Source organism: Conger conger, chromosome 1 (genome assembly GCF_963514075.1).
Source record: "Conger conger chromosome 1, fConCon1.1, whole genome shotgun sequence".
In the NCBI taxonomy this organism is placed as follows: Eukaryota; Metazoa; Chordata; class Actinopteri; order Anguilliformes; family Congridae; genus Conger; species Conger conger.
The window spans coordinates 18,239,634-18,263,868 of NC_083760.1; the positions used below are offsets into that span (position 1 = coordinate 18,239,634).

The 24,235-nt window shown below is 47.9% G+C and overlaps 1 protein-coding gene across 4 annotated transcripts in view; it reads left to right on the forward strand.

The window, feature by feature from the left end:
- The window catches only part of cdc42bpb (CDC42 binding protein kinase beta (DMPK-like)), a 74,576-nt gene that overhangs the window by 36,272 nt on the left and 14,069 nt on the right, over positions 1 to 24,235 (forward strand). For 2 of the 4 annotated variants that reach the window (XM_061219112.1, XM_061219129.1), the window contains exons 7-24: positions 3,022 to 3,222; positions 4,257 to 4,505; positions 5,169 to 5,409; positions 5,973 to 6,092; positions 6,271 to 6,404; positions 9,234 to 9,476; positions 10,861 to 10,971; positions 12,788 to 13,035; positions 13,220 to 13,325; positions 13,603 to 13,727; positions 16,296 to 16,401; positions 17,070 to 17,132; positions 20,087 to 20,235; positions 20,383 to 20,480; positions 20,688 to 20,767; positions 22,686 to 22,766; positions 23,095 to 23,172; positions 23,697 to 23,802. In XM_061219112.1, coding sequence (XP_061075096.1) covers positions 3,022 to 3,222; positions 4,257 to 4,505; positions 5,169 to 5,409; positions 5,973 to 6,092; positions 6,271 to 6,404; positions 9,234 to 9,476; positions 10,861 to 10,971; positions 12,788 to 13,035; positions 13,220 to 13,325; positions 13,603 to 13,727; positions 16,296 to 16,401; positions 17,070 to 17,132; positions 20,087 to 20,235; positions 20,383 to 20,480; positions 20,688 to 20,767; positions 22,686 to 22,766; positions 23,095 to 23,172; positions 23,697 to 23,802 — 2,539 coding nt within the window. The remainder of the gene's footprint in view (positions 1 to 3,021; positions 3,223 to 4,256; positions 4,506 to 5,168; positions 5,410 to 5,972; positions 6,093 to 6,270; positions 6,405 to 9,233; positions 9,477 to 10,860; positions 10,972 to 12,787; positions 13,036 to 13,219; positions 13,326 to 13,602; positions 13,728 to 16,295; positions 16,402 to 17,069; positions 17,133 to 20,086; positions 20,236 to 20,382; positions 20,481 to 20,687; positions 20,768 to 22,685; positions 22,767 to 23,094; positions 23,173 to 23,696; positions 23,803 to 24,235) is intronic. The other 2 variants (XM_061219121.1, XM_061219139.1) reach the window with 1 other exon arrangement.

Here is a 24,235-nt window from a genome sequence, read left to right on the forward strand (position 1 = left end):
GACCGGCAAACTGGAGCCTTTCACTCTGTTTACAGAAACACAAGGAGACATGGTTTCAGATATGACAAAACTTCATCAAATGTAAACCCGCTAGAAGTACAAGCACGGATATTTTTGTAAAATTTGTGACAGTGAGAAAGTCCAGGCTTGGTTTTTGGTCCAGTCCATTACAGCCTCACATCATTAAAGCACTAATGTAAAAGACAGTTGTTATGTTGTAGGCAGCTGTGAGTCAGCAATGGGGGAAGATAAGGAGGAATGGAGTGGGTGAAAGCCTCCTCACTCTGGTCTGTAGCCGGTCAGTTACTGAGACCAAGCCAGCGGAATGAGTACTGAGCCCAGTACAGCAAGATTCTCAAGGCTGAAGAGTTCATGATGATCCACAGTCAGACCACATTTGACCACAGATGAGCTCCAAGTACTGAAGTAATTGGGTGTTAAAGCCAAACACCCACAGTTATGCTCGGCTGTGACATATTAGAAATCCGTGGTGTTCACGTCACCTGTCCCTTGTCAGTTACAATTGTACTTCATTCCCCGTGAATGCGAGAACATTACAACGCGAAGTGGCGTTTCGAGAGCCCCTCTTGATGTGAAGGAGCAGGAGAGGCCCATCAGAGTCACGTGACCCCGGCACATTGCACCTCTTGACACCAGAGGCCAATGCGGGCTTTAACGGGGATATTGTTACAGGGTTGTAAGGTAAAGGTTCATCACTGTAACACTACAAGCAGAGGGAAGTAAATTCTAACGGGGTTGATGGGAAAAGCTGTTGGTTAGAGCTCTATGTCATGTGAGCTTTCCACTGGATCCCTGGGCTGCCCGAATTTGTTTAACGTATGTCGGACTGCTGTTCTTGCTCTTGCTGTGCGGACTCTGTAAGGGGGTTCTGGTGGCGAATGTCACTACAAATTCCACAGCCGTCTTCATTTCTGTTCATTCAATTGCTTAGGTTTTAAAAAGGAGATGTCCCGCCAGGCAAAAAATTCAGTTAGCCGGAGCGGAGGATAAAACTGTCCCCTTGATAAAGTGCCCGAATCTGTATTCAAACCCTGATTTTGGGGCCGCTTTTTACGAGGATGAGAGTGCGTCGGGGCCTGGGCATTGTCTTCTCCCCGACCCGGGCCCCTGGCTGCCTGCACTTGAACAGGACTAGCTGTCAACCCCGACCTTTCCCTGATTTAGCACCCCGACCACACAAACAGGCGGTTCCTACCTGCTGGGACTTTCCAAAGGAGTAATCAGAGCAGCCCTCTCCCAGGAGCAACACCCAGGACCTTAAAATGGGAGGACCTGCTCGGGTGAACGCTCCCAGCGTGGATAAAGCCCTCTTCCTGCACTGCTCTGATTTCACAACTGCATGTCAACATCAGTTATATATTTTTTTTTTGCTAAGGATTCATAATTGAATTTGAGCATCACGGCTTAAGATGCATTGACCTTTTCGTAGTCGGTCGGTGCTGGAAATTGTCAGCGCGGTGCGTTTAATTGAATTCAATTGGCCGCGGATCGTTTCCTTACTCATCGTCAGCCTCAGCATAATGACAAGCGAAGGATTCTGTGATCGGGGCTGTTCTCAGCTTCTCCTGGCACGATGAGCAACACTCATTTTTATAGCGTATGTTTGGAATCCCATTCATAATAATAATAATAATAAGCATAATTTCATGGGTTTGAAAGGGTACAGTATTCCCTGTTGTATTAGTATGATGTGGATCAAAGGCTTTGCAGAACTGTGGGGGTGTAATAATGTTTGTTGCGCTACGTTCGATCGAGCCGCGCTGTGCAGTCAGTGTGTAAGGACCGCACTGGCTGCTCTGCTGGTGACAAAGCCTCCCTCTCTGCGTGATACCTTGGCCTGTTGTGCTCTCGCTAGCCTGGGGGGCTGTCAGCCATCGTCAGCGTGGTTGGAGAATCGCTGTGGAAAAGTGCTGTCTCCATCCAGCACTCAACAAACCATTTTAGTGCTTTTATTCTCATACAGGGCAGGGCTCCCCAACCCTGGTCATTGACAGTGGCAGGTCATGCTGGTTTTTATTGCTACTGGTCCCTTAATAGATCAATTAAAGCAGTTTATTCCGGCGAGAGGACAATGCCCAAATTCAGCGCCCCCAATCGTGTTTATGCTCTCTACATTTACTCACTTTCAACTGAAAAATTGTTCATAAACAAAATGACATAATTGCGAGTGACAAATTCAGAGACCTGCCCGACCTGAAATGAGTGGAGACTGATGTTCAGTCGTACTGTAACAATGGCGTTCAGTGCAAGCTGTGCGCCAGACGGCATCCTCGGCATCTGAGCTGCAGAGGAGGAATTTGTCATCGTGGTCCAAAGTAATAAACTGCAATTAGACTGAGCATGCTCAAAGACTGCATCGACCTGTGTGCCTTTCCCAAGACGGTGAGAACTGAGGAAGCTAACTAAAGGGAGCACTGCTACATAACGGGTTAATATCAGAACATTGTTTGCCTCAATTTAATGGCTACATAGATGGATACAAAGTTTTACCCTGTTTTCTAATGAAGCAACGGTTTTTGATGAATTTAGATATTGGTTTTAGGCTGTCTAGCTAGCCTGCTATGGTATGTGTTCTCACATGTATGTATATTTTTAATTCTGTAACTATCCACTACCCGGGGTACAATCAGGAGAACACCTGTGTAACTTGCCTAATGTTACATGATTTCCACCTTCCAATAATGTCCATAATATTGGCAAAACCTTCCTAGCAACTTCAGGGAGATGCAAGCTGTCAGGTTGCTGTGCACACTCTTCCAGGACCCGAGTGGGGCCTTACCAAATAGTAAGGGTGTTCTCCATGTGTTTTTTCCCAATACGCCAGTCACATCACATTGAAATTCTCATTTGCTACTAGGATGAAATCCTGCACCCGAATGTGGAAATCCCAGAGGCTTTCTGTTTATATTTCACCTCTTCTAGACTCCTCTTGTCCAGACTGAATTTGTGATGTGCTGCAGAGTGGCGCTGAAGTTTCATTCCTCCTCTCGGCGTTTGCAGGTGCAGTCGTCGGTCGCCGTGGGAACGCCGGACTACATCTCCCCGGAGATCCTGCAGGCCATGGAGGACGGCATGGGCAAGTACGGGCCCGAGTGCGACTGGTGGTCCCTGGGAGTCTGCATGTACGAGATGCTGTACGGCGAGACGCCCTTCTACGCAGAGTCCCTGGTGGAGACCTACGGGAAGATCATGAACCACGAGGTTCGTCTCCAGCCGCTCCCTTCCTCCTTCCCGCACCACAGGCCTATCGTGTGTAGTGTCGGTCTACGTTTGAAAAATGACCAAAAATGAATTATTTTCTTTGTGAAAAGTATAACCGTACCTGGACTGGTTTGTTTTGTAGTTTAGGCTTTGTGCTTTAGATATGCCTTCCATGTTTGCATCCGCACTAAGCCTCTCAAGGTTAGTTTGACGGAAACATAAATATTTGTTTTGTTTCATTGTGACGGTGATCCTGCAATCACCGTCACTGACTCTCCACCACTGATATAGAGCACTGCAAACTGATTCTCATGGAACAGTTATTTGTTGATAAGAGAATTTATCTTGACTTTTTAATTTGCCCAAAATGTGATTGTACTAAAGTGGTGAAACGCATAAAAGTCTAGCGTCGTGTAGCCTCATACTTCTCTATTTGTGCGGAATAGGCCCCGGAAGGTTCTTTTTACAGCCTGAGGGCTCGTTTGGCATAGGAGTGAAACGAGCAGGCACCAGCAGTATTTCAGCGCTGGCTGGTGCTTGAAAACGCGGAGTGAAACACTCCCCAGATAGATTCCTTCTTCTCCTTGGTGACCCACAACCGTTTTAACTCGAGTCGAAGTGGAAGGAACTCCTGACAACCGTCTTTAAAACCTGTGAGTGAGTGGGGAGGCGGATATTTGTGACCTGTTCCATCGTAGTCAGTCGTAAGTTGTGATGGCCTGTTTCACATAAATCGATGTTTGTGAAAATGTTCAGTTTTGGCTGTAAATGTTCAGAGTTTTGTTAGCCCAGTGTCGGTAGTCTCCCAGCCTCACGCAACTCTTGCAACGAACCTTTGAAGCCGCTTTTCTCAAAAACATGGTTTGGTGCCACTCAAAATGAAATGGGAGACAACTCCTTTGATATATGGAGTAGAGAGATAACATCGGTATCGTTAGAAAGGTTACATTCTTAAGTATGGTTCGGGGTAAATACGAATGATGTTGACAGAGCAGGTCACCTTTGTTTACACACGCACCCCCTGCCTCTCCCAGGAGCGCTTCCAGTTCCCCTCGCACATCGCCGACGTCTCGGAGGACGCCAAGGACCTGATCCAGAGGCTGATCTGCAGCCGGGACCGGCGGCTCGGGCAGAACGGCATCGAGGACTTCAAGAAGCACCCCTTCTTCAGCGGCATCGACTGGGACAACATCCGAAACACAGGGGCGCCTTACATTCCTGACGTCAGCTCCCCCTCCGACACCTCCAACTTTGATGTGGACGATGATGTTCTCAAAAACCCGGTGAGTCCCCCCCCCCCCATCTCTCTCTCTCTCTCTCTCTCTCTCCCTCCCTCCCCCTATCTCTCTGTCTGTCTCTCTCTCTCTCATATCTCTCTGTCTCTCTCTCTCTCATATCTCTCTGTCTCTCTCTCCTACCTCTCTGTCTCTCTCTCTCCTATATCTCTCTCTCTCTGTCTCTCTCTCCTATCTCTCTGTCTCTCTCTTTTAAAATAATCAAAGACGTTATTATAAAAGTGCATATGCATTATGCAAAATACACATAAATAAGATAAAAACAGGTCTGTGTCTGTGTGGGAGTTGACAGCCAACACAAAGTTGCTTTCGTTTCCCTTTTTTCTGCCAATCAAATATACCGTGAGCAACCTTAGTTCTTGTAATTTACTGTTTACTGTTAACTGTACTGTGGTTCAAAACAAGAGGCACTTTGATTTCTGAAAGACTACATGGGTAGACCCCTCTTGTTTAACAAATGCTGCCCCCACCAGGGAAGGCCTTGTGAAGGCGACTCATTGGAATGATTTCTTTATCCGCTTCCTGTGTTCAGTATAAATTTTCACCAGTTATACTTGTGAGTTATCACATGGTCTGTATATGAATCGGGGAGTTATGTCCCTGTGTCGTGGGGGCTGTAGAGTTAACCGACTCCTGCTGTGTTTGCTCCAGGACATCGTGCCTCCCATGTCCCACACCGGCTTCTCCGGGCAGCACCTGCCCTTCGTGGGCTTCACCTACACCACGGACAGCTGCTTCTCCGACCGCGGCAGCCTGGAGCAGGCGGCGGTCGGCTCCGGGCCGGAGGGGGACCTGCCCCGGGACGCCGAGAGCAGCCTGCAGGTGGAGGCCTTCGAGCGCAGGATCAAGAGGCTGGAGCAGGAGAAGCTGGAGCTCAGCCGCAAGCTGCAAGGTGCCCGTCTGGACCCTGGGCCGGGCCTGCTCTACTCAGCCTTACACAGCCTTACACACGACTGCTCTACTCAGCCTTACACAGCCTTACACACGACTGCTCTGCCAAGCCTTACTCAGCCTTACTCAGCCTGACACACGACTGCTCTACTCAGCCTGACACACGACTGCTCTACTCAGCCTGACACACGACTGCTCTACTCAGCCTGACACACGACTGCTCTACTCAGCCTGACACAGCCTTACACATGACTTACACTAGTGGTGTGATGAAACATTGAATTTCAATGTCACGATAAAACTGCATCAGTGTGCCATGTATGAATCCATTAGTATCCCAATGATCCTGTTCATTTACACAGCAAATTTTTATTTGGGCAAATTGAAGCACTTGTTGGTGGAGTGGGGGAATCCGTCAGATCTCATGGTCCCATCCCCGTCTCAGCTAATCGTATGGTATGATTATTCGGGTTGATAGGGTCTACCTCTGAAGCTCGCACCAGCCAGTCTGCAGGCCCCTTCCCCACACACTGACCCCTGCGGCGTGTTTCGTTCCCCCCTCAGAGTCCACCCAGGCGGTGCAATCTCTCCACGGGTCGGGCCGCGGCGTGGGCACGCCCAGCCGGGACAAGGAGATGAAGAAGCTGAACGAGGAGATCGAGCGGCTGAAGAAGAAGCTGGCAGGTGAGCCCTCGTCCAGAGGAGCCAACCCTAAAACGCACCAGAACTTACCTCGCCCAAGGGCTGTTTTATGGGGTCACGGGGGAGAAGTAACGGTTCATAAAGGTTCATTAAGCGTGTGTAGTGTTGAGGAGGCTCTGTTTAATCCCGGTGGGGCTCCTAACCGCTCTTTGTCCCGCAGACTCTGACCGGCTGGAGCATCAGCTGGAGGAGGCAGTGACTCTTCGACAGGACTACGAGTCGTCCTCCGCCAAACTGAAGGCTCTGGACAAGCAGGTCAAAGCCCTTAGGCAGGAGAAGGAGGACATCCACAAGGTATGTCCTCTCTGCATCGTGCCCATGTACATAGCAATTCTAACCCTTGTTTCACAAAAGACTGTTAAACATTGTATAGTAAGAAAATGACCACAGAGGTCTTTCTGATTGGTTTCTGATTATTTGTGACCAATAACTAAAACGTTGTGACAGATTTGTGATCAGCTAGCTTGTCAAGTGTACCAAAGGATGTTCAATGTTTCCATTTAGGACATTAATGGGTTAAGGAAAATATGGCAGTCAGTGTAATGTGGTAATAAACACACTATCGAGAATGATAAATGTGTGACTAAAATAAGGAATATGTACACTGCACCAAATGCTTATCAGTCCTATCAACTGGCTCTGTTTGAGAGGACTACTGTTATCTGGCCCAATTCTCCTTGTGACGAACAAGAAAAATCCCAAACGCTCACTGATGATGCATTGGTTCCTCATTGTGGTATGCAATCGTGTTTACTCATTACTATAGTATGAATGCCTTATTGACAGATGCCCGAATATCGAAACGCAGCCACAGAGCATTCTGGTTTGGCTTGTGTTTGTCCCCCTTTTCTTATTAACTTAGTTGGAAACATCCTTCGTCTCAGGCTCATTAGATTTGATCGTTGTGTTTTGAGAGAATGGAGCTCTTTATGAAAAGTACACGTCATCATTTCATTAGCCCTAAATGCAGTAAGATTCACTACATTGGATTTTTGGGCAATAAGATTACAGACTACAGCTATTTGGCCTGAATACCTACTTTAAGCCTCGGTTTAGCAAAATGTAGATGTGAGTCTTTATCTTGTTATGGGCATGGTTCATTTGTGTGCGTTCTCCTCCGCAACTAGTCAACCATTTAGTGTTTATCAAGTGTCGTGTTTATATTTGGGTGTTCTGTGCACATACGCAGTTGCTCATTCCACCCTTTTTGTAAATATGGCTCCTTGTGTCCGTCTCCTCCCCGACATGCCTGTGAGTCAGTCTGTCTGTGTGTCTGCTGACCTGTTGGCAAAGCTTTGCTTCCTTATTTGCTCGTAGGGCCACCGGGTCCCACTGAATGCGCTTATCCGTATGTGTATTCGCATATCTGTACGGTTCCCTATTTGTGTCAATATTAAAGGTACAATAGGTAAGATTTTTGTGTTAAAACATTGGTGCAAGACCATTGTAAATCCGTTCCTATCATTGAAAAAGGCTCACGGGCATGTTCACTCACCCTCTGCCTGTGTTTATAGTCCTTAAATTCGGGTTTCAAAATATGCAGTTGATGGGTTGGCGCTCAAAACGTTGTATAGCTGTACAATAATTCAAGCTCATTGGTTGTAATTGCAACAGCCAATGGCGTTTCAATGTCAGCTCGTTCACAGAGAAGAGGTTTCTCTCTTGACTGTTAGAAGTCAGAGATGACCTATTGTACCTTTAAACGAAGCCCTTGCAGTACGACTGTAGCTGTTGTTACTCTGCTCAGAGAGAAGGCACTTTGGGCTTATGAAGCGACACACGACACCGCAGGAGGCCCACATTTGTGTAACAGATGGTGGGACCCGTCAGGGAAGGCCCGGCGTTTCGCTTTCGTGCCATTCCTTCATTTGCTTTTATGTGTGTGAATTTTGCGGGTTGTCGCTGGTGGGTTGTCGGACGTTTCCGGAAGCAGGGGACAGTGTCAGTGTGACCGAAGGCCTTTGCTGTTGACACCAGTGTGCGCGCACCCCTGGTGGCAGCACAGTGTATGACATTGCAGGTTTTTAAAGCATAAATAGGAATAACTACCACCATGGGACGTATAGAAGATCTTTTCTTTTTTTCTTTAATCATACCTGATGCAGTAGTAAATAACCAAACGTCACAGACTGTGTTAAATGTTTCCAGGCGAAAAAGAAAAAAAACATAATCACAGATATTTATTAGGTGATGAGACCGTCAATGATCAGCGAGTTAGCCACAAGCATGGAAGCTACAAGGCCTTGCTCCTAATTGGCTGTCGTATGAGCACCCAATAGATATCAGTGATGGTGTTTTTTTTTTGTGGTTTTTTTTTTTTCCTGGAAGAAGTTCACGTGGCCTGTGATGTTTGGTTGTTCACTACCGGGTCAGGTATGCTTAAAGAAAAATTACGAAAGATCGCCTATTCACCTTATAGCTGCAGCCGTTATATACAGTTATCTACAGTTATTACTGTTATCTTATAACACAGAAAAAGGGCAAGTCAATATTGTGCATAGATATAAAAAAAGGTATGTTGAAATATCGTGTATAATTCTAAACAGAAGTGTTTGTAGATATATTGTGTATATAAATTAAAAAAAAGGGTATGTCTAAATATTGTGTATAGCTATTTCAAAAAAGGGTATGTCCAATAATGTATATAGATTTTAAAAAATGCTATGTCAAAATATCGTATATAACTATAAGAAGAGGGATTGGCGGTATATCGTGCTCCATAGTGCCCTTGTGTCTCTCCCCCTCCTCCTGTCCCTGACTCCTGTCCTGACTCCTGTCCTGACTCCTGTCCTGACTCCTGTCCTGACTCCTGTCCTGACTCCTGTCCTGACTCCTGTCCTGACTCTTGTCTCGACTCCCGTCCTGACTCCCTCCCGTCCTGACTCCCTCCCGTCCTGACTCCCTCCCGTCCTGACTCCCTCCCGTCCTGACTCCCTCCCGTCCTGACTCCCTCCCGTCCTGACTCCCTCCCGTCCTGACTCCCTCCCGTCCTGACTCTTGTCCTGACTCCCTCCCGTCCTGACTCTTGTCCTGACTCCCTCCCGTCCTGACTCTTGTCCTGACTCCCGTCCTGACTCCCTCCCGTCCTGACTCCCGTCCTGACTCTGGCTCCTCTCCGCTCAGCAACTGGTGGAGTCCCTGGAGCGGCTCAAGTCCCAGACCAAGGAGCTGAAGGACGCGCACCAGCAGCGCAAGCTGGCCATGCAGGAGTTCTCCGAGCTGAACGAGCGCATGGCCGAGCTGCGCTCCCACAAGCAGCGGCTCTCCCGCCAGCTCCGCGACAAGGAGGAGGAGATGGAGGTGGTCATGCAGAAGATCGACGCCATGCGGCAGGAGATCCGCAAGACGGAGAAGGCCCGCAAGGAGGTAAAGCTCCCGGGCTGGGGGGGAGGGGGGGGGGGGGGTTTACGGGCTCAGAGATCCTGTTAGCTCCTGAAAGGTCTCCTCGCCCTCATCCAGGAATCCTAAACATCTCTCAGTCGTGCAGGTCGGGGTTGTTTTGCGCAGCATTTCCCCCCCAGGCGCATATCTGCTGCTCCCAGCGACTCGGAGACGAGCGCGGGGCGCGTGCTCCCTGTGAGGAATGCGCTGCCTGGTGCTGCTTTCACTGCGCCGGGGCAGGGAGCCCCGCCGGGGGAGCGGGAGGCGTCTGGGCTGAATGGGGTCTCCAGAGGCAACGGGAGGAATGTGGCGGCGTCTCCCCTCCCCGCTCCGCTCCTCTCGAGCTGGGCCAAAGACCCCGACCTCCCCCCGGACCTCCACACCTAACCGCGTCCAGATGGGCGACACTGACCTTCGCAGTGATACGCCAGACAGGAATGCGCTGCCTCTTAGTGCGAGAGGGTTAACCCCTGCTCTGTGTCTGCTAGTGACAGGAGACGACACGCGCTCGCACTCACTCACTCACACACGCACTGAGAACATGCACTCACTCACTCACTCACTCACTCACTCACTCACTCACTCACTCACTCACTCACTCAGAACATGTACTCACTCACTCACTCAGAACATGCGCTCACACTCACTCACACACGCACTGAGAACATGTACTCACTCACTCACTCACTCACTCACTCACTCACTCACTCACTCACTCAGAACATGCGCTCTCACTCACTCACTCACACACGCACTGAGAACATGTACTCACTCACTCACTCACTCACTCACTCACTCACTCACTCACTCACTCACTCACTCACTCACTCACTCACTCACTCTCACTCAGCAGGCAGGCACACACACACACACACACACACACACACACACATGCCCATGCACATATACGTATACATACATATACACATGGCCCCGCACACACACACACACACACACACGCACACACACAAAGCAGAGGAAAATGATGCCTTTGTGTTGCACTGCACACAGGGTTGCATAGTTAAGGAGCAGTTGTGTGGGGGCTGAGAATGAGTAGAGATATCTTCTAGCAGCCTCTCAGTAATATGAGATTTTAAGGGCTGCAATAACCTAAACTAAACTCGATTCTCCTGTCCAGTTTTCCTGACTTAACCTCATATTCCGACACTGGTCAGTCTGACTTTCATAATAATCTCGTCATAGTCCTTGAGCTTGGTGCCATCTGCTGTAACAGGTGTGTTTGCCCGATCCAGTAGGTGGACAGAGGCTCTTCTGTCCTGTATGCAGATCTGGGCATTGTTGCGCAGTGTAAGGGGTGTGTGCAGGGTAGGATATGCTAATGTGCGATCGCTCTGTTTGTCCATTGTAGCTGGAGGCTCAGCTGGAAGACGCCAAGGCAGAGGCATCCAAGGAGCGCAAACTGAGGGAGCACAGCGAGAGCTACTCCAAGCAGCTGGAGAGCGAGCTGGAGTCGCTGAAGGTTCGAGACCCCTGCCCCTCCCTCCCTCCCTCCGTCCCTCCCAAAAAAGGCCCTCGCACTGCAGATTCGGGGGTAGGGGGGTAACACAAAGCCACAGCATTCCTGGCTCTTTCGTTACTCTGCAGTCTTCTCCTCGCATGCTCCCTGGAACGACTTTCCAACTGGCAGGGAAAAGTAGTCTCTCCCAACCCGGTGGGGTTCTCAGGCTTCAGCCTCGACGCTGGAAAGCTCTCTGGGTTGAGCGCGTGGGGTGTCCGTGGGGAGTCCAGCCGTCTTGAATCTCCTGCCCACCGGCAGCAGCTTCTGTCCTGCTACTCGCGGCAGTAAATTAAACAGCCCGGTTGTGCGCGCAGCCAGGCAGGGTGATGGAGCCGGATCAGGGCAATGATCCGCACTGAAACGCTCAGTAATCCAGCCAGCCTTCATGAAATATGGGCTGCGTGGGTCCCTAGCTGGGTATTGTCTGTACTCTGCAATTATTCTGCTTTTTGTCTGGGATAATTAAATTGAACACTGCTCCATTAAAATACAAACAATGAAAAAAAGCTCTGTGTTCCATTATCGCTTTAGCAATGTCAAGACTGAAAATCAATAGGAATGCGGCTTTTTGGCTGGGGTAGACGTGGATATGCGCATTCTAGACGTTACGGCTGACACCAGATCGTAAGGACAAGATGGTTAAACAAGGCCATGTGCCCTTGTTAAGTGCCTCGGTATCTGTTGCGTGTGTTTGTGTGCACGGACATGTGGGTGCGTCCGTGCGGATGTGTGTCTGTGTCTGTGTTTCGTCAGCAAGTGCCCTCTCCCTGCTGTGCAAATTCAGTGTGAACACAGGAAATTGAATCAGAGTAGTTGGGTCACAGACTGGTTAGTTTATACAGAGATGGTCTGGGCTCTGATTTAAATGTGGTAGTAGACCCAACCTGCGGGTGACTCCTGCTGGTCATTCCAGGCCTTATTACTGTGGCTGTTTGCCTGGTGCAGGTCTTCCAGTGAGAAGTTGAGTCAGGAGCCTTGCTGTGTTACCTGTGCTACCTGCTGGCAGCACAGCCACACAGTTATTTGTGAATAAAATAATTTCAGAGTTAGCGCTTTATTACACAGTGGGAGAGTGGTGTGTTTTGTATGGGGGAAAGGGATGTTCCTCTCCTCATGGCTGTGTTTTTGGAGCGAGGGCCCTGCTCCCTGTGGCCCTGTGGAGTTGTGTGTGTGTGTGTGGGGGGTGTTGTTAAGGCACAGAGGGGTTCAGTCGTGTGTGAAGAACGTGCTATGCACGATAGCCCAGGACTAGTTCAGAGCGTTTGGTGGAGGGGGTAGGGGGGGTTTACAGGGGAGTAGCTCTCTGCAGGGGGCAGGCTCTGGCACGCTCTGCAATGCGCACACGCCCAGCTCTCTGCGCACCACCAGGGCCCACCAACAGCAACATAAAACCACCGCATTCCCGCAGCTCAGCGGCACACGCCCTTTTTCAAGGGCAATGGTCCTCTGCCTTCTTAGACCTTTGAGTTCTGAAAGGGCTCGCTGGTGTTCTTTACTGTTGTTTTATTTCATAGGGGCCTGTCACAACCGTTGCTCAGAGTTAGCGCCTTAGCTAATTTTCATTTGCGTTCCCCAGGAAAGAAAAACATTAAAGGAAAAACACTAATGCAGATTTTTTTGACCATGCAACAAGGAAGTAAATACATTAGCGATACATTACAAATGCATCAGAAAGCTATTCCACCCCCCCCTGCGCTAAAAGACATCACATTACCCCACACTGTAAACACTGGAGGTTTTGACTGTTCCTCTGACCCGTCAACCCCTCCTACCCCAGGTGAAGCAGGGCAGCGGGCGGACCTTTGGCCTCAGCGCGGAGTCCCAGCAGGAGCTCTCCAAGGTGAAGTCTGAGCTGGACAAGAAGGTGCTGTTCTACGAGGAGGAGCTGGTGCGTCTGGAGACCTCCCACTCCACGGAGCTGAAGAACCTGCGCAAGGAGCTTCACGACTCCGAGGGCCAGCAGCTGTCCCTGCACAAAGAGCTGCTCATGCTGAAGGACAAGCTGGAGAAGTCCAAGAGGGAGCGGTGAGTCCCGGAGCAGCGTGGCCTTGGGAAGCGGGGCGAGCGGTTAAGCGCAGCGGAGACGCCGACCGAGGGGTCATAAAGGGGGCATTGTGTCGCGGGCGGGTTGGTGTCCTGCTCTCCAGTGCGCTGGGTTTGTGTGCTGCGGACGGCCGGGTGGTGAGGCTCTCCATGCCGTTCTCCGCAGGCAAAGCGAGATGGACGAGGCGCTGGGCACGCTGAAGGAGAAGTACGAGCGCGAGAGGGCCATGCTGAGCGAGGAGAACCGCAAGCTGACCGGCGAGTCGGACAAGGTGAGCGTCCGCGGGGCGGGGGGGGGGGTGCTCCACTCGCAGTGGGATAACAGAGATACTTTTATTCCAGATTCGTCAACAGGAGATATGTGGCTGAGCACTCCTTTGTAGTGAAATGACCCGTAATCCACAGCACAGCTATTCTCAATGAATGGAACGTTTGCTAACTGTTGGTCGTTTATGTGAGCGTTAAGGCTAATGCTAGCCACCTGACGTATTTCTAATCGGAGTATCTCTGCTGATACTCACGCCCGTCCCCGTCTCTCGCTCCGTCCAGCTGTGCACCTTCGTGGATAAGCTGACCGCGCAGAACCGGCAGCTGGAGGACGAGCTGCAGGACCTGGCCGCCAAGAAGGAGAGTGTGGCGCACTGGGAGGCACAGATCGCCGAGATCATCCAGTGGTGAGTGTGTCTGTCTGTGTCTGTCTGTCTGTCTGTGTCTGTCTGTGTCTGTCTGTGTCTGTCTGTGTCTGTCTGTGTCTGTCTGTGTCTGTGTGTGTCTGTCTGTGTCTGTGTGTGTCTGTGTGTGTCTGTGTGTGTCTGTCTGTCTGTCTGTGTGTGTCTGTGTGTGTCTGTGTGTGTCTGTGTGTGTCTGTGTGTGTCTGTGTGTGTCTGTCTGTGTGTCTGTCTGTGTGTCTGTCTGTGTGTCTGTCTGTGTGTCTTGTGTGTGTCTTGTGTGTGTCTTGTGTGTGTCTTGTGTGTGTCTTGTGTGTGTCTGTGTCTGTCTGTGTGTGTCTGTCTGTGTGTCTGTCTGTGTGTCTGTCTGTGTGTCTGTCTGTGTGTGTCTGTGTCTGTGGAGGCCACCCCCTGGGTGTGTCCCACTGCCGTCACCCCGCCTCCAAGCCAGACCTGGGTCAAATACAGGATTCAAATGCTTTTCTATGCTTCACTGAGCTTGGCACCAATGAGATGCTATTTAAAAAGTGCTACCCACTGCCTTCTGGTCCTCTCAGTTGGCTCAGTTACACCAGGAAAGATCAATCGAGAAAAGTATTTCACACCGGTCTGCTCTGAGCCTCGCCAAACAGCAGTGGCATTTTCCAGAGTTCCGTCTCACGCAAGCGCGTTCTGCTGGATGTGCTTTTTTTGGAAAAACCTATTTTAATTATGAGGGTGTTTAGCATGCTAGCCGTAGCGCATGCCATACTGCTGTCCACAGATTAACTTGGTTCTCCTGTTCTCACACAGCTTAGACTGTGCTGAGCCTGAGCTTGATGCTAAAACCAGATTGGACGGTGAAATGGCGGGGGGTTCGCGCGGTGACGTCATAGGGGAAGGGGGGCCTGTGCGAAATTGACCTGCGCGGGCGGGGGACGACGACATAAGTCCAATTTCCGCCAGAATGCAGACTGCGACCCATCAAGTGTCGCTCGCCCACGCGGACTTCTCTCACTCTCTCTCCATTATTAGCACATGTAGCGCGCCGCTACGTTCAGTTAGTTGCGCTAATAAGCCTGTCAATCAGTACCCTGGGGAGTAACTATTAATCTGACTGTTTATCAGGGAAATATGACATGGAACTATAATATTTTCTGTAAAAGGCCTGATAATGTTTCACCATGTAGGATTTATGTGTAGCAGCTCGTGGGGGTTTTTTGCAGTTTGCCGGAGTCTGAGGGTGGTCTTGCTCACAGTATTTCTCTGCTTTGAGTTTTCCCGTACATTATAATATAAAGTGTATTGACTGAGCTGACAGTTTAAATGTTACTTTTTCCACAATTGTATTCTTGTTTAGACACTATTAATCTTTAATTATATATGCTTTTAGGATAATTACATATGCTAGGACTAAACGGTTGATTTTTTTTTTTTTTTTTTCGGGCATTTTATGTGTAGGAGACACTTCCATTTTTTACGAAATGTAGCACCTGAAAAAAACCTTGTGTCAATTTTAAATTAATGTTGTGTGTGTGTGTGTGTGTGTGTGTGTGTGTGTGTGTGTGTGTGTGTGTGTAAAAGAGACGCATGTGTGTGTGACGTGTGTATCACATATGTGATACGTGTTGTGTGATGTGTGTGTTGTGTATAAAGTATATGTATGTTTTCTGTATAAAGTATGCTGTGTGTGTATAATGTGTGTGTTGTGTAACATGCTGTGCTTTGTGTGTGTGTGTATATAATGTATGTTTTGTGTTACATGGGTTGTGTATAAAGTATGCTGTCTGTTGTATAATGTGTGTGTTGTGTATAAAGTATGCTGTACATTGAGTATAATGTGTGTGTTTAATGTGTGTATGAAGTATACAGTGTATGTATAATGAGTCTCTTGTCTGACGTGTGTGTTGTGTATAATGTGTGTTGTATAATGCGTGTGTTGTGTATAACGTGTTTTGTATAAAGTATGCTGTGTGTGTTGTATTTGTGTGTTGTGTGATGTGTGTGTTGTCTGTAATGTGTGTGTTGTATAATGTGTGTTTTGTATACTGTGTGTGTTGTGTATAGTGTGTGTGTGTTGTATGTTGTGTGTGTTGGGTATAACGTGTGTTGTGTATAACGTGTGTGTTGTGTATAACGTGTGTGTTGTGTATATCGTGTGTGTTGTGTATGGTATGCTGTGTGTTGTGTGACGTGTGTGGTGTGTATATCGTGTGTGTTGTGTATAATGTGTGTGGTGTATATTGTGTGTATTTATGGTATGCTGTGTGTTATGTATAGTGTGTGTTGTGTGACGTGTGTGTTGTGTGTAGTGTGTGTGTGTTGTATATCGTGTGTGTTGTGTATATTGTGTGTGTTTATGGTATGTTGTGTGACGTGTGTTGTGTATAACGTGTGTGTTGTGTATATTGTGTGTTGTGTATGGTATGTTGTGTGACGTGTGTGTTGTGTGACGTGTGTTGTGTATGGTATTCTGTGTGTTGTGTGACGTGTGTGTTGTGCATAGTGTGTGTTGTGTATGGTATGCTGTGTGTTGTGTGACGTGTGCGTTGTGTGACGTGTGTGTGTTGTATAACGTGTGTTGTGACCCTGCAGGGTGAGCGATGAGAAGGACGCGCGGGGCTACCTGCAGGCCCTGGCCTCTAAGATGACCGAGGAGCTGGAGTCCCTCCGGAGCTCCAGCCTGGGCTCCAGACCCATGGTGAGATACCCCCCACCTCCTCCTTTACCATTAATCTGTGACTCCAGGAGGCCCCGGAGCCTGCACTGCCCTCAGGACACAGCTGCTGTAGTCATGGTGATGGAGAGGGGCAGGAGCAAGGGGGATTATGTAAGGGGAAGCTCAAGACTTCATATCGGAGGGTTCTGGTGAAGTGGGCTTTCTTCTGGGTCCCCCATGTTAGTTGCACGATGGGTAATAGTGGTTTATTTACAGTTGAAGGATAATTTCCTTTGTAATTGTAATTTTGTTTGCATACATTGCAAAAAAACTGAACATTCTAATGTCAGGTAAAACAATATTAGAAAGGAGACAACAAGTCTCCTCAACTCAATACTCAAAACTCAATATGGTCTATTTTGTAACTTTATAGAAGCCTCAAAACGGATTAGATTGAACTGAATGTGTGTAACCTTCGGTCAGTTCTGATGTGGGAAATACTTGAGGTGTTTTTTTTTTTTTTGTTTTTTTTTTTAATGCTTTTACCTGTTGAGGTTCAGAGTGAAATAGTACTGTACAGGCTGTAAGGTCAAACTCTGCGAGGCAGTTTTGATTTAAATACCTTCATACGGTATCCTGCTTGGCTCTACTTTTTCACCCAGACCCTTGTGCATGCTTGTAAACATTTGTTATCTTAATTGCCACCCCAGCAAGGCTCAGGAGTTAACAGCCCCTTTCAGAGGTCCCTGCTCCCCCATGGCGGGGACAAGCTGGTGAGTGCGCCCCAAAACCTGCCTCCTAAAATCAGCACGGGAGGACAAGGCTGATTCTCCATGGGCCGGGCCGCGTCTCCTCCCGAGACACCAGTGTGTGCTGATTGGCCTTTCACTGAAATCCCATCCTAATCATTAGTGCTCATCTGATTACCTTTGCCAAGAAATTCCAGTCGAAACTTTACTGAAACAAAACAAGCCGTCTTCTCAAAGAATTATGACACTGCTGCTCTGAGGGAGGTGTATAAATCCTGTTTTTAATTTTGTACTTTTTCATAGCTCATATCTCAACTGGATTTCCTGTTATTAAATTGTGTAACTGCCAAAAATACGACAGAAGACAGGCTAAAACCCCCACAATTTATACAAAATGTGCATCTCCCCTTTCGAGATTAGACTTCATGCATGACAGATAATGGTTTTCATTCAGTTAATGAGTGTAGTAGTACTGGCAGGGTAGCAAAGTATATATTTGAAAATGGCAAAGATAACTGGGTATTATTTGAATGTTCTTTTTCTCTGTCAGAGGCCGGACCGGAGTGTGTGTCTGATATAAGGCTTGACTGTGCTTTCGGTGGCAGGCTGACGTGGTGGGCAGAGAAGGGGAAGCTCTCCCGTCTGCATGGCTACAACAAAATTGCTCAATTTTCATTGGCAGCTGCGCATGTGACATGAAGTTTCTGGCTGCTAGTTCAGTCTGTTTGGCCAATAGAGTGCAACAGTGATTGACGTCTTTTTGTAGGCAAACCCAGAAGTTCCTTCCGCCATGGGTTCCCTTGATAGACTTCCAACTGTTTTTCCCATAGGGATTTCTGCCAGAAAACGTAAGCTTAAGAACGTTTCTCCTGGGTTAAGTTGCAGCTGTTAATATTTTGAAGCTGTTATGTGCTTTAAAAAATATGTTGCTAACAAGTTGCTATATTGAAACTATGGCGGTAAACTTTAGTGGAGGCTGGTCGAATGTGACTGTTGTAGTTTCAATGTAGCAACTTGTTAGCAACTCGCTTTTTTGAAGGCACATAGCAGCTTAGAAATACACGGTTCAGATGGTAACGGACCTAACTTAACTCGTAGAACAAAACATGAAAGTCGAGGGAACCCATGGCTCAAAAAATGCTTACTAATTGCCAGGTTTTAGGACTGCGAACTGTGGCGCTCTTTTGGCAAATTGGTTTGCCCAGCAATGGACATTCCTGAGGCCTGGCAATCTCAGGAGTGGTTTAGCATTAAGCACCTGAAGTCCATGACATCTGCAGCTCCCATGAAGAGAAGCTGTGGGCTGAATGAATGCTCCCAGAGTTCCAATGCTCTGTGCTCTGATTTTTCTCTTCAGTAATGCCCGTTCATATGCAGGATGCATTCAATTTGCCAGTTCGGTGGGTCTGACTTGCTGAGAAATCACTTCGGAGATGACAACGGTCTCGTTCGCACGGCACCAAAATAGGGAGTTCCACTTTCCAGTCAATTTGACTTGAAAACTCAACTTGAAAAACCCTGCCTGTTTTTAAACAACAAATTATTGCATTTATATAAAGCAGTGGTGGCTCCTGAGCTGAAAATCGAGGAGGCAGAAAACATGCCCTTAAATTAGTTATTGGTTTACAATGATTAACAATGTGATTAAGTCACGCAGTACTTAAAACCATCAGGTGTAACCAGTTCCCCTCAATTACATAAAACAAGAAATAAAACTCTTATTTGCTCTCATAATTGTACACATTTCAATCAACATTGTAAAAAATTGTGGATACATGTATGCGCTTTTCTCGCCACACACACACTGAGAATATTCATGGAAAATATCTACAATGCTCAAATTATGCAATTTAAGTGCAATCTTGATGCTGTAAAAACAATGTTTTAATGCATTAATGAAATTACATGGGCCTACACAATCGTGGAGATGTCCTAGTGACAAAAATATGGTTACTGGTAGTGTATGAAACATCTTTGTAAAATTAAATTATTACTTGATCTGCCTAACATGGCGTGAAGAAAGAAGCTGTGTATTTACCTGCCAAGTGAGATCATTGGCAACCTTTTAATCAAGTGAAATGATTTAAAGTAGGTCAAGACCAATAATTAGATTGAGCGGATGTTTTCTGCTTTGTCGATTTTCAGCTCTGGAGCCATCACTGATATATAGTCCCTGAAGATAAATGTGTCTAAAAGGTGCTCAATATATGACTATAAACTTGTAAACAGATTGCACTGTGAGTGCAGTCTGTTACCAAAGTTGTTGAGCCAGAAGAGGTGTGTGAGAACGAGGCCATTGACTTCTGCCCCTCCTCTGGTGATTTCTCTTCTCTTGGGTAGTAAGATGATTTATCTGGAAATATGTGATGATAATCCAACATTTCCTCCTCATCCCCTGTGATGTCCTGGATGCCATTTTGTGCATGCGTGTTTGCAGCGATATCAGCCAGTGGACTCGTGCCATACCAGCTTCGCAGTTTGCCGTTCATCATGGCCTCTGCATCCAAGGAGGCCTCACCCATCCCTCTGAATGGCCGCTGTTTTAACTGTGACGCGCTGTGTAGGAATAACATGTGAACTGAAAGATGCTGTTGTGCTTCCAAAGGTGGTCGAAAGAAAATGCACCACGTGTGGAGCCGTTTTCGACCCTGCTTCCTGAAAGAATCTTACATGCCAACTGTGTTAACATATACATGCTATATGCACCTTATGTAACATTATATGCTCCCGAACATATGCACTTTTTTTGTGGTCCCTATGTAATGTATACTCTCTATATGCTCCCAATGTAACAGGGTTCTTACACTCCCTGGCTAACATATACACACTATACATTCCCTGTGACACCGATCCATAATCACTCAACCTAGCGGCATTTTTAGTGGTTTCTTTGAGGAGGTGGGTATGATGATGCAGCTCTCCGTCGGTGGGATGCAGTGCAGCCCTGTGACACTCTGCCCTTCCCCTGGCCTACCCAGGATCCCTTGTGGAAAGTGCGTCGCAGTCAGAAGCTGGACATGTCCGCCCGCCTGGAGCTGCAGTCTGCGCTGGATGCAGAGATCAGGGCCAAGCAGTTAGTGCAGGAGGACCTGCGCAAGGTTAAGGCTTCCAACATCTCCTTCGAGAGGTCAGCACTGAGTAAACGTGCATGTTCTGTGTGTGTGTGTGTGTGTCTCTGTCTCTCTCTCTGTCTCTCTGTCTGTCTCTGTAGTTAATTCTCTAATTCAGGGGTAGAGTTTGACCCTTGTCTTGACCCCTGCTTCGGCTCTTTCAGCAAGCTGAAGGACTCTGAGGCGAAGAACCGGGAGATGGCCGAGCAGATGGAGAGCTTGAAGAAGGAGCTGGAGGAGAGCCGGACTCGCACAGACAAAGGTGAGTACTCGGCTGTACTCAGACTCTTAACGTGCTGCTGCTCTGGCCTTCAGCACATTGGCTGAGTTTTGTACGACTCCAGTAGACATGCAAAGTACACGCTGTAGTGTTATGGCTCAGTCTCCATATTAGACATGTTAGAGCTTGTTTTGAGTGTCTGTGATTTTCAGGTGGCAGTGCTGTCATAACCGCCCTTTTTACATGTAGGTCTGAAGCTCCCAGACTTCCAGGAGTCCATTTTCGAATACTTCAACACCTCCCCACTCGCCCACGACCTCACTTTCAGAGTAAGTCTAATTTTGCCCCTGTTCTATCCTCCCATTGCTTTCCCACATTGTCTAATTATTCCCACATTTGCATATACTTCAGAGAGGACCGGCTAATTAGGGTAATTGGGGTTACTCTGGCTTAATGCAACACATCTTGTTTATAAAACAGAGAGGCTCTTGCAATACAAGCAGTTCCCCTGACGTGCATATTATATGCAAGATCAAAGAGAATGTGCTCCAGAATCCATCTCATCAGGCCTCATGTGCCCTCCCCTTCAGACATTAAACTGGTGCCTGTGTGAGAAATGGGAACACTGCCCCTATACTGCTGCACTGTTTCTCTTGAGGGTACTTTCCCAGTCACCCTCAGATTCTGACAAGAGCACTGTTTGGAGGGTCGAGGGGGGTTGTCTAGTAAGTTTTCTTATGTTAAGCATAAATAACTACAGTTCAGAGGTAGCTCGTTTTGTGCCTGACCTGCTGTTTCCCTTTCTCAAGAAAAAAAAAAAAAAAAAGGTCATCTGTGGTTGTTTGCTTGTACTGGGAGGGCAAGGCTGGGCAGTCGGTCGGCGGGCAGACTGCATCATGGGACAACGGGATTGGCTCATTTAAGTGGTTCTCATATTTGCTGTTTTTCAGCTCCTCCAGTGTTAAGTAGTCCTACCCATAAGTTTGGAGCTGTTTCTGATCCTTTTTTTTAACCTGGAGCAGATAAAGGTTTGAGTCCCTTTGGACTGCACTGCACTGCAGAGGCCCATTACGAGCACCAGCCTGACTGCGTCTTCTTTCCCTGGCTTCCTTTTGCTCCAGTGTTGTTTGACTCATGCAGAAGTTAAAAAGCCACTCAAAGCAACATGATTTTATTTCTGTCCCTCGCATCTGTTACCAAAAAAGGACTGTGTCTCTTCATCCGCGTCCTCTCTGCTAGCGTTTTGGGATGAAGTAAGTTGGCTAGACGGAGCTCCTCCTGCAGTAACCCCTCCCGCCACTTTCTGTAGTATCGTTCCTGACAGTAATCAGTGGTTCACTCCCTATCCCTGCTGATCTTTAGTTGCTCGTGGGTAGGATAGTAATTTGGATGATTTCACTAGTGCCGCTGCCGTTTGCAGTAAGTTCCCCTGGCCATTAACCCCTAAGGACACCAATACAGTTTTGTATCAAGTTGCGCTTTACTGGGTCTAACAGTAAATAACGTGTTTATTACTGTCCTGGCCCTTAGTGTTGTCCAATTTTGAGCGTGCTTAGTTGATGACTAATAACTAATACCCATGTTAATCATGGCAAATTAGGCAAATTAATTTTGTATATTTATTTAGTGAGAAAAATACCAGTGAATGACAGGCTAAATGAATATTCTCAGTGCGTTTCTGTGTGGCAGAAAACATTTTTTCACTCCTATTGGAAGGAAATTATTATTTTTGGCCAAGAATCTGTATTGTTGACAAAATTCTATAAACACTTGACAAATGATCTCTGAGAATATTCATGGTGATTTGTTAAGGTAAGGTGCATTTTCATAAGTGGCATATAGCTTTCAGGCTGCACGCTCCGTTAATTACACTACGTGTTTTTTGTAAGTAGGACAATCATACTTGTGTGCTCTGTAATCTCCTGCATTCCATTCTCTTCAAGGGCTGACTTCAGAGGGTGAAAATCTAGCACGCTGATTATCCTCACGCCCATCAGTGCTGTCCCTACCCTTTGTGTTTCTGCTGTGTTGTGCTGTTTGCTGTGTTTTTTGTGGAAGCTGTATCAACAGAAATGGGTTAACTGGTGCCCCCTATTGGTAAAATTAGGTAATGGCAAGAGCTGCAACTGGAATAGTCAAACCCAGCTTTCGCATTAGCGTCACACCTGGTTGAGGTGGGACGGCGGTCCAGTTTGTGTGGGCCAGTCCGCTCTTAATGCAGCGGTCTCCCTCGTCTCTCCCCTCCAGCCCAGCTCTATCTGCGAGCTCGATTCCACGGCCTCCAAGGCAGACGTCCCCTCCTCCCCGTCAGCGGCCGTGGATCAGGACGTGAGTGTCCGTCGCGTCGTGTGACCTTACAGCCCCCAATCGAGTCTCTTTCTCTCTGTCCAACCACTTCCTGCCAGCTTATCTGTTGAGCTCGGCAGTGTATCATTGAGCAGGGTTTCTAAGTTTGCTGGGTAAGCTCACAGAGTAAAACCCGGCACCCTTCCAAAACCGGAACACGGACTGTAAAAATGACTGTTCGGGGTTTTACTCGGTGAACTTACCCAGCTATCTCGGTAACCCTGCTTTGTGATGTATACCCCCGTGTTAGAGTATGGGCGTGCCCCCCGGTGCAGCTGTGTTGACTATGGAGGTCTGTTCTCTCACACAGGAACCAGTCAAGCCCCCGCCAGCTGCTCCCGCTGCCGCCTCCCCTGCCTATCACTCATCGCTGCTGACGGCCCCAAAGGTACGCCCGCCTCATCTCCGGCCACAGCCTGTGACATCATCTGACATCGTCAATGTCCATCAGTAGCCTCTGTGTCCCCAGATGCGGGTGGGGGAATGGCTTTAGGCAGTGATGCATTAGGCAGTGGAACGTACAGCACTGGAACAGTGCACCGTCTTATCTCCAGGCTGCAGTTTCCAGTGTATTAGGGCAGCACAATATATCGAAATCGCCATGGGGTGTATAGTTGATCTTTCTTTTTCTTGTCTTTTTTTATCATACCTGATGCAGTAGTAAACAGCCAAACATCAGTGGCCATCATGTGTAATGCCTTTGTTTACTACCACTTCAGGTAGCGGTTGTTCGTATTGCACTTAAAGAATTCAGCTCCGCATACCGTGCAGCCGTAACATGTTGATGCTGTCCTGTCCTTCACTGTGCAGCTGTGCCTGGGCAGTGATATCTGCTCACTAACTCTGTGGGTTCCTGTGCGTGCTGAAGCCATTTTGCTTTTCCCTGTTTGACGGCCCTGTCTTTGCCTCCAGCCTAAAGCTCACCAGCTGAGCATAAAGACCTTCTCCAGCCCCACCCAGTGCACCCACTGTACCTCCCTGATGGTGGGGCTCATCCGCCAGGGCTACGCCTGCGAAGGTGAGTCTGCCTCCGGGGGCCTCGCTCAAAGCCCTCCTGGATTCGCATAGGACTCTCAGCTCAGAGATGCGTGTAGATGCAGGTTAAATTGCGTGGTTCAGAGACAGCGCTCTGTGACGTCTGCTCCTCACTACATCGGTAGTAAGGTTGCCCTCTTCGTCAGTGCTGGTCATGGTCCCTGAGAGAGACGCCTAACCTCACTTGCTCCGGATGAGCCGGTTGGCGCTTTGCATAGCAGTCCGTTGCTGTGTGCGTGCGAATGAGTGCATGAGAGGCATTAATTGTAAAGTGCTTTGTGTAGCCTTAGTTGTTGAAAAAAATCACTACATAAATTCAGTCCATTTACCGTGGTAATTGCTTTTCATTAGTTTGGAAAAAAGGGAGTAATTGCTAAAGCATTAGAAACTGAAAAAAGGAGGACTGAAGTAAATCT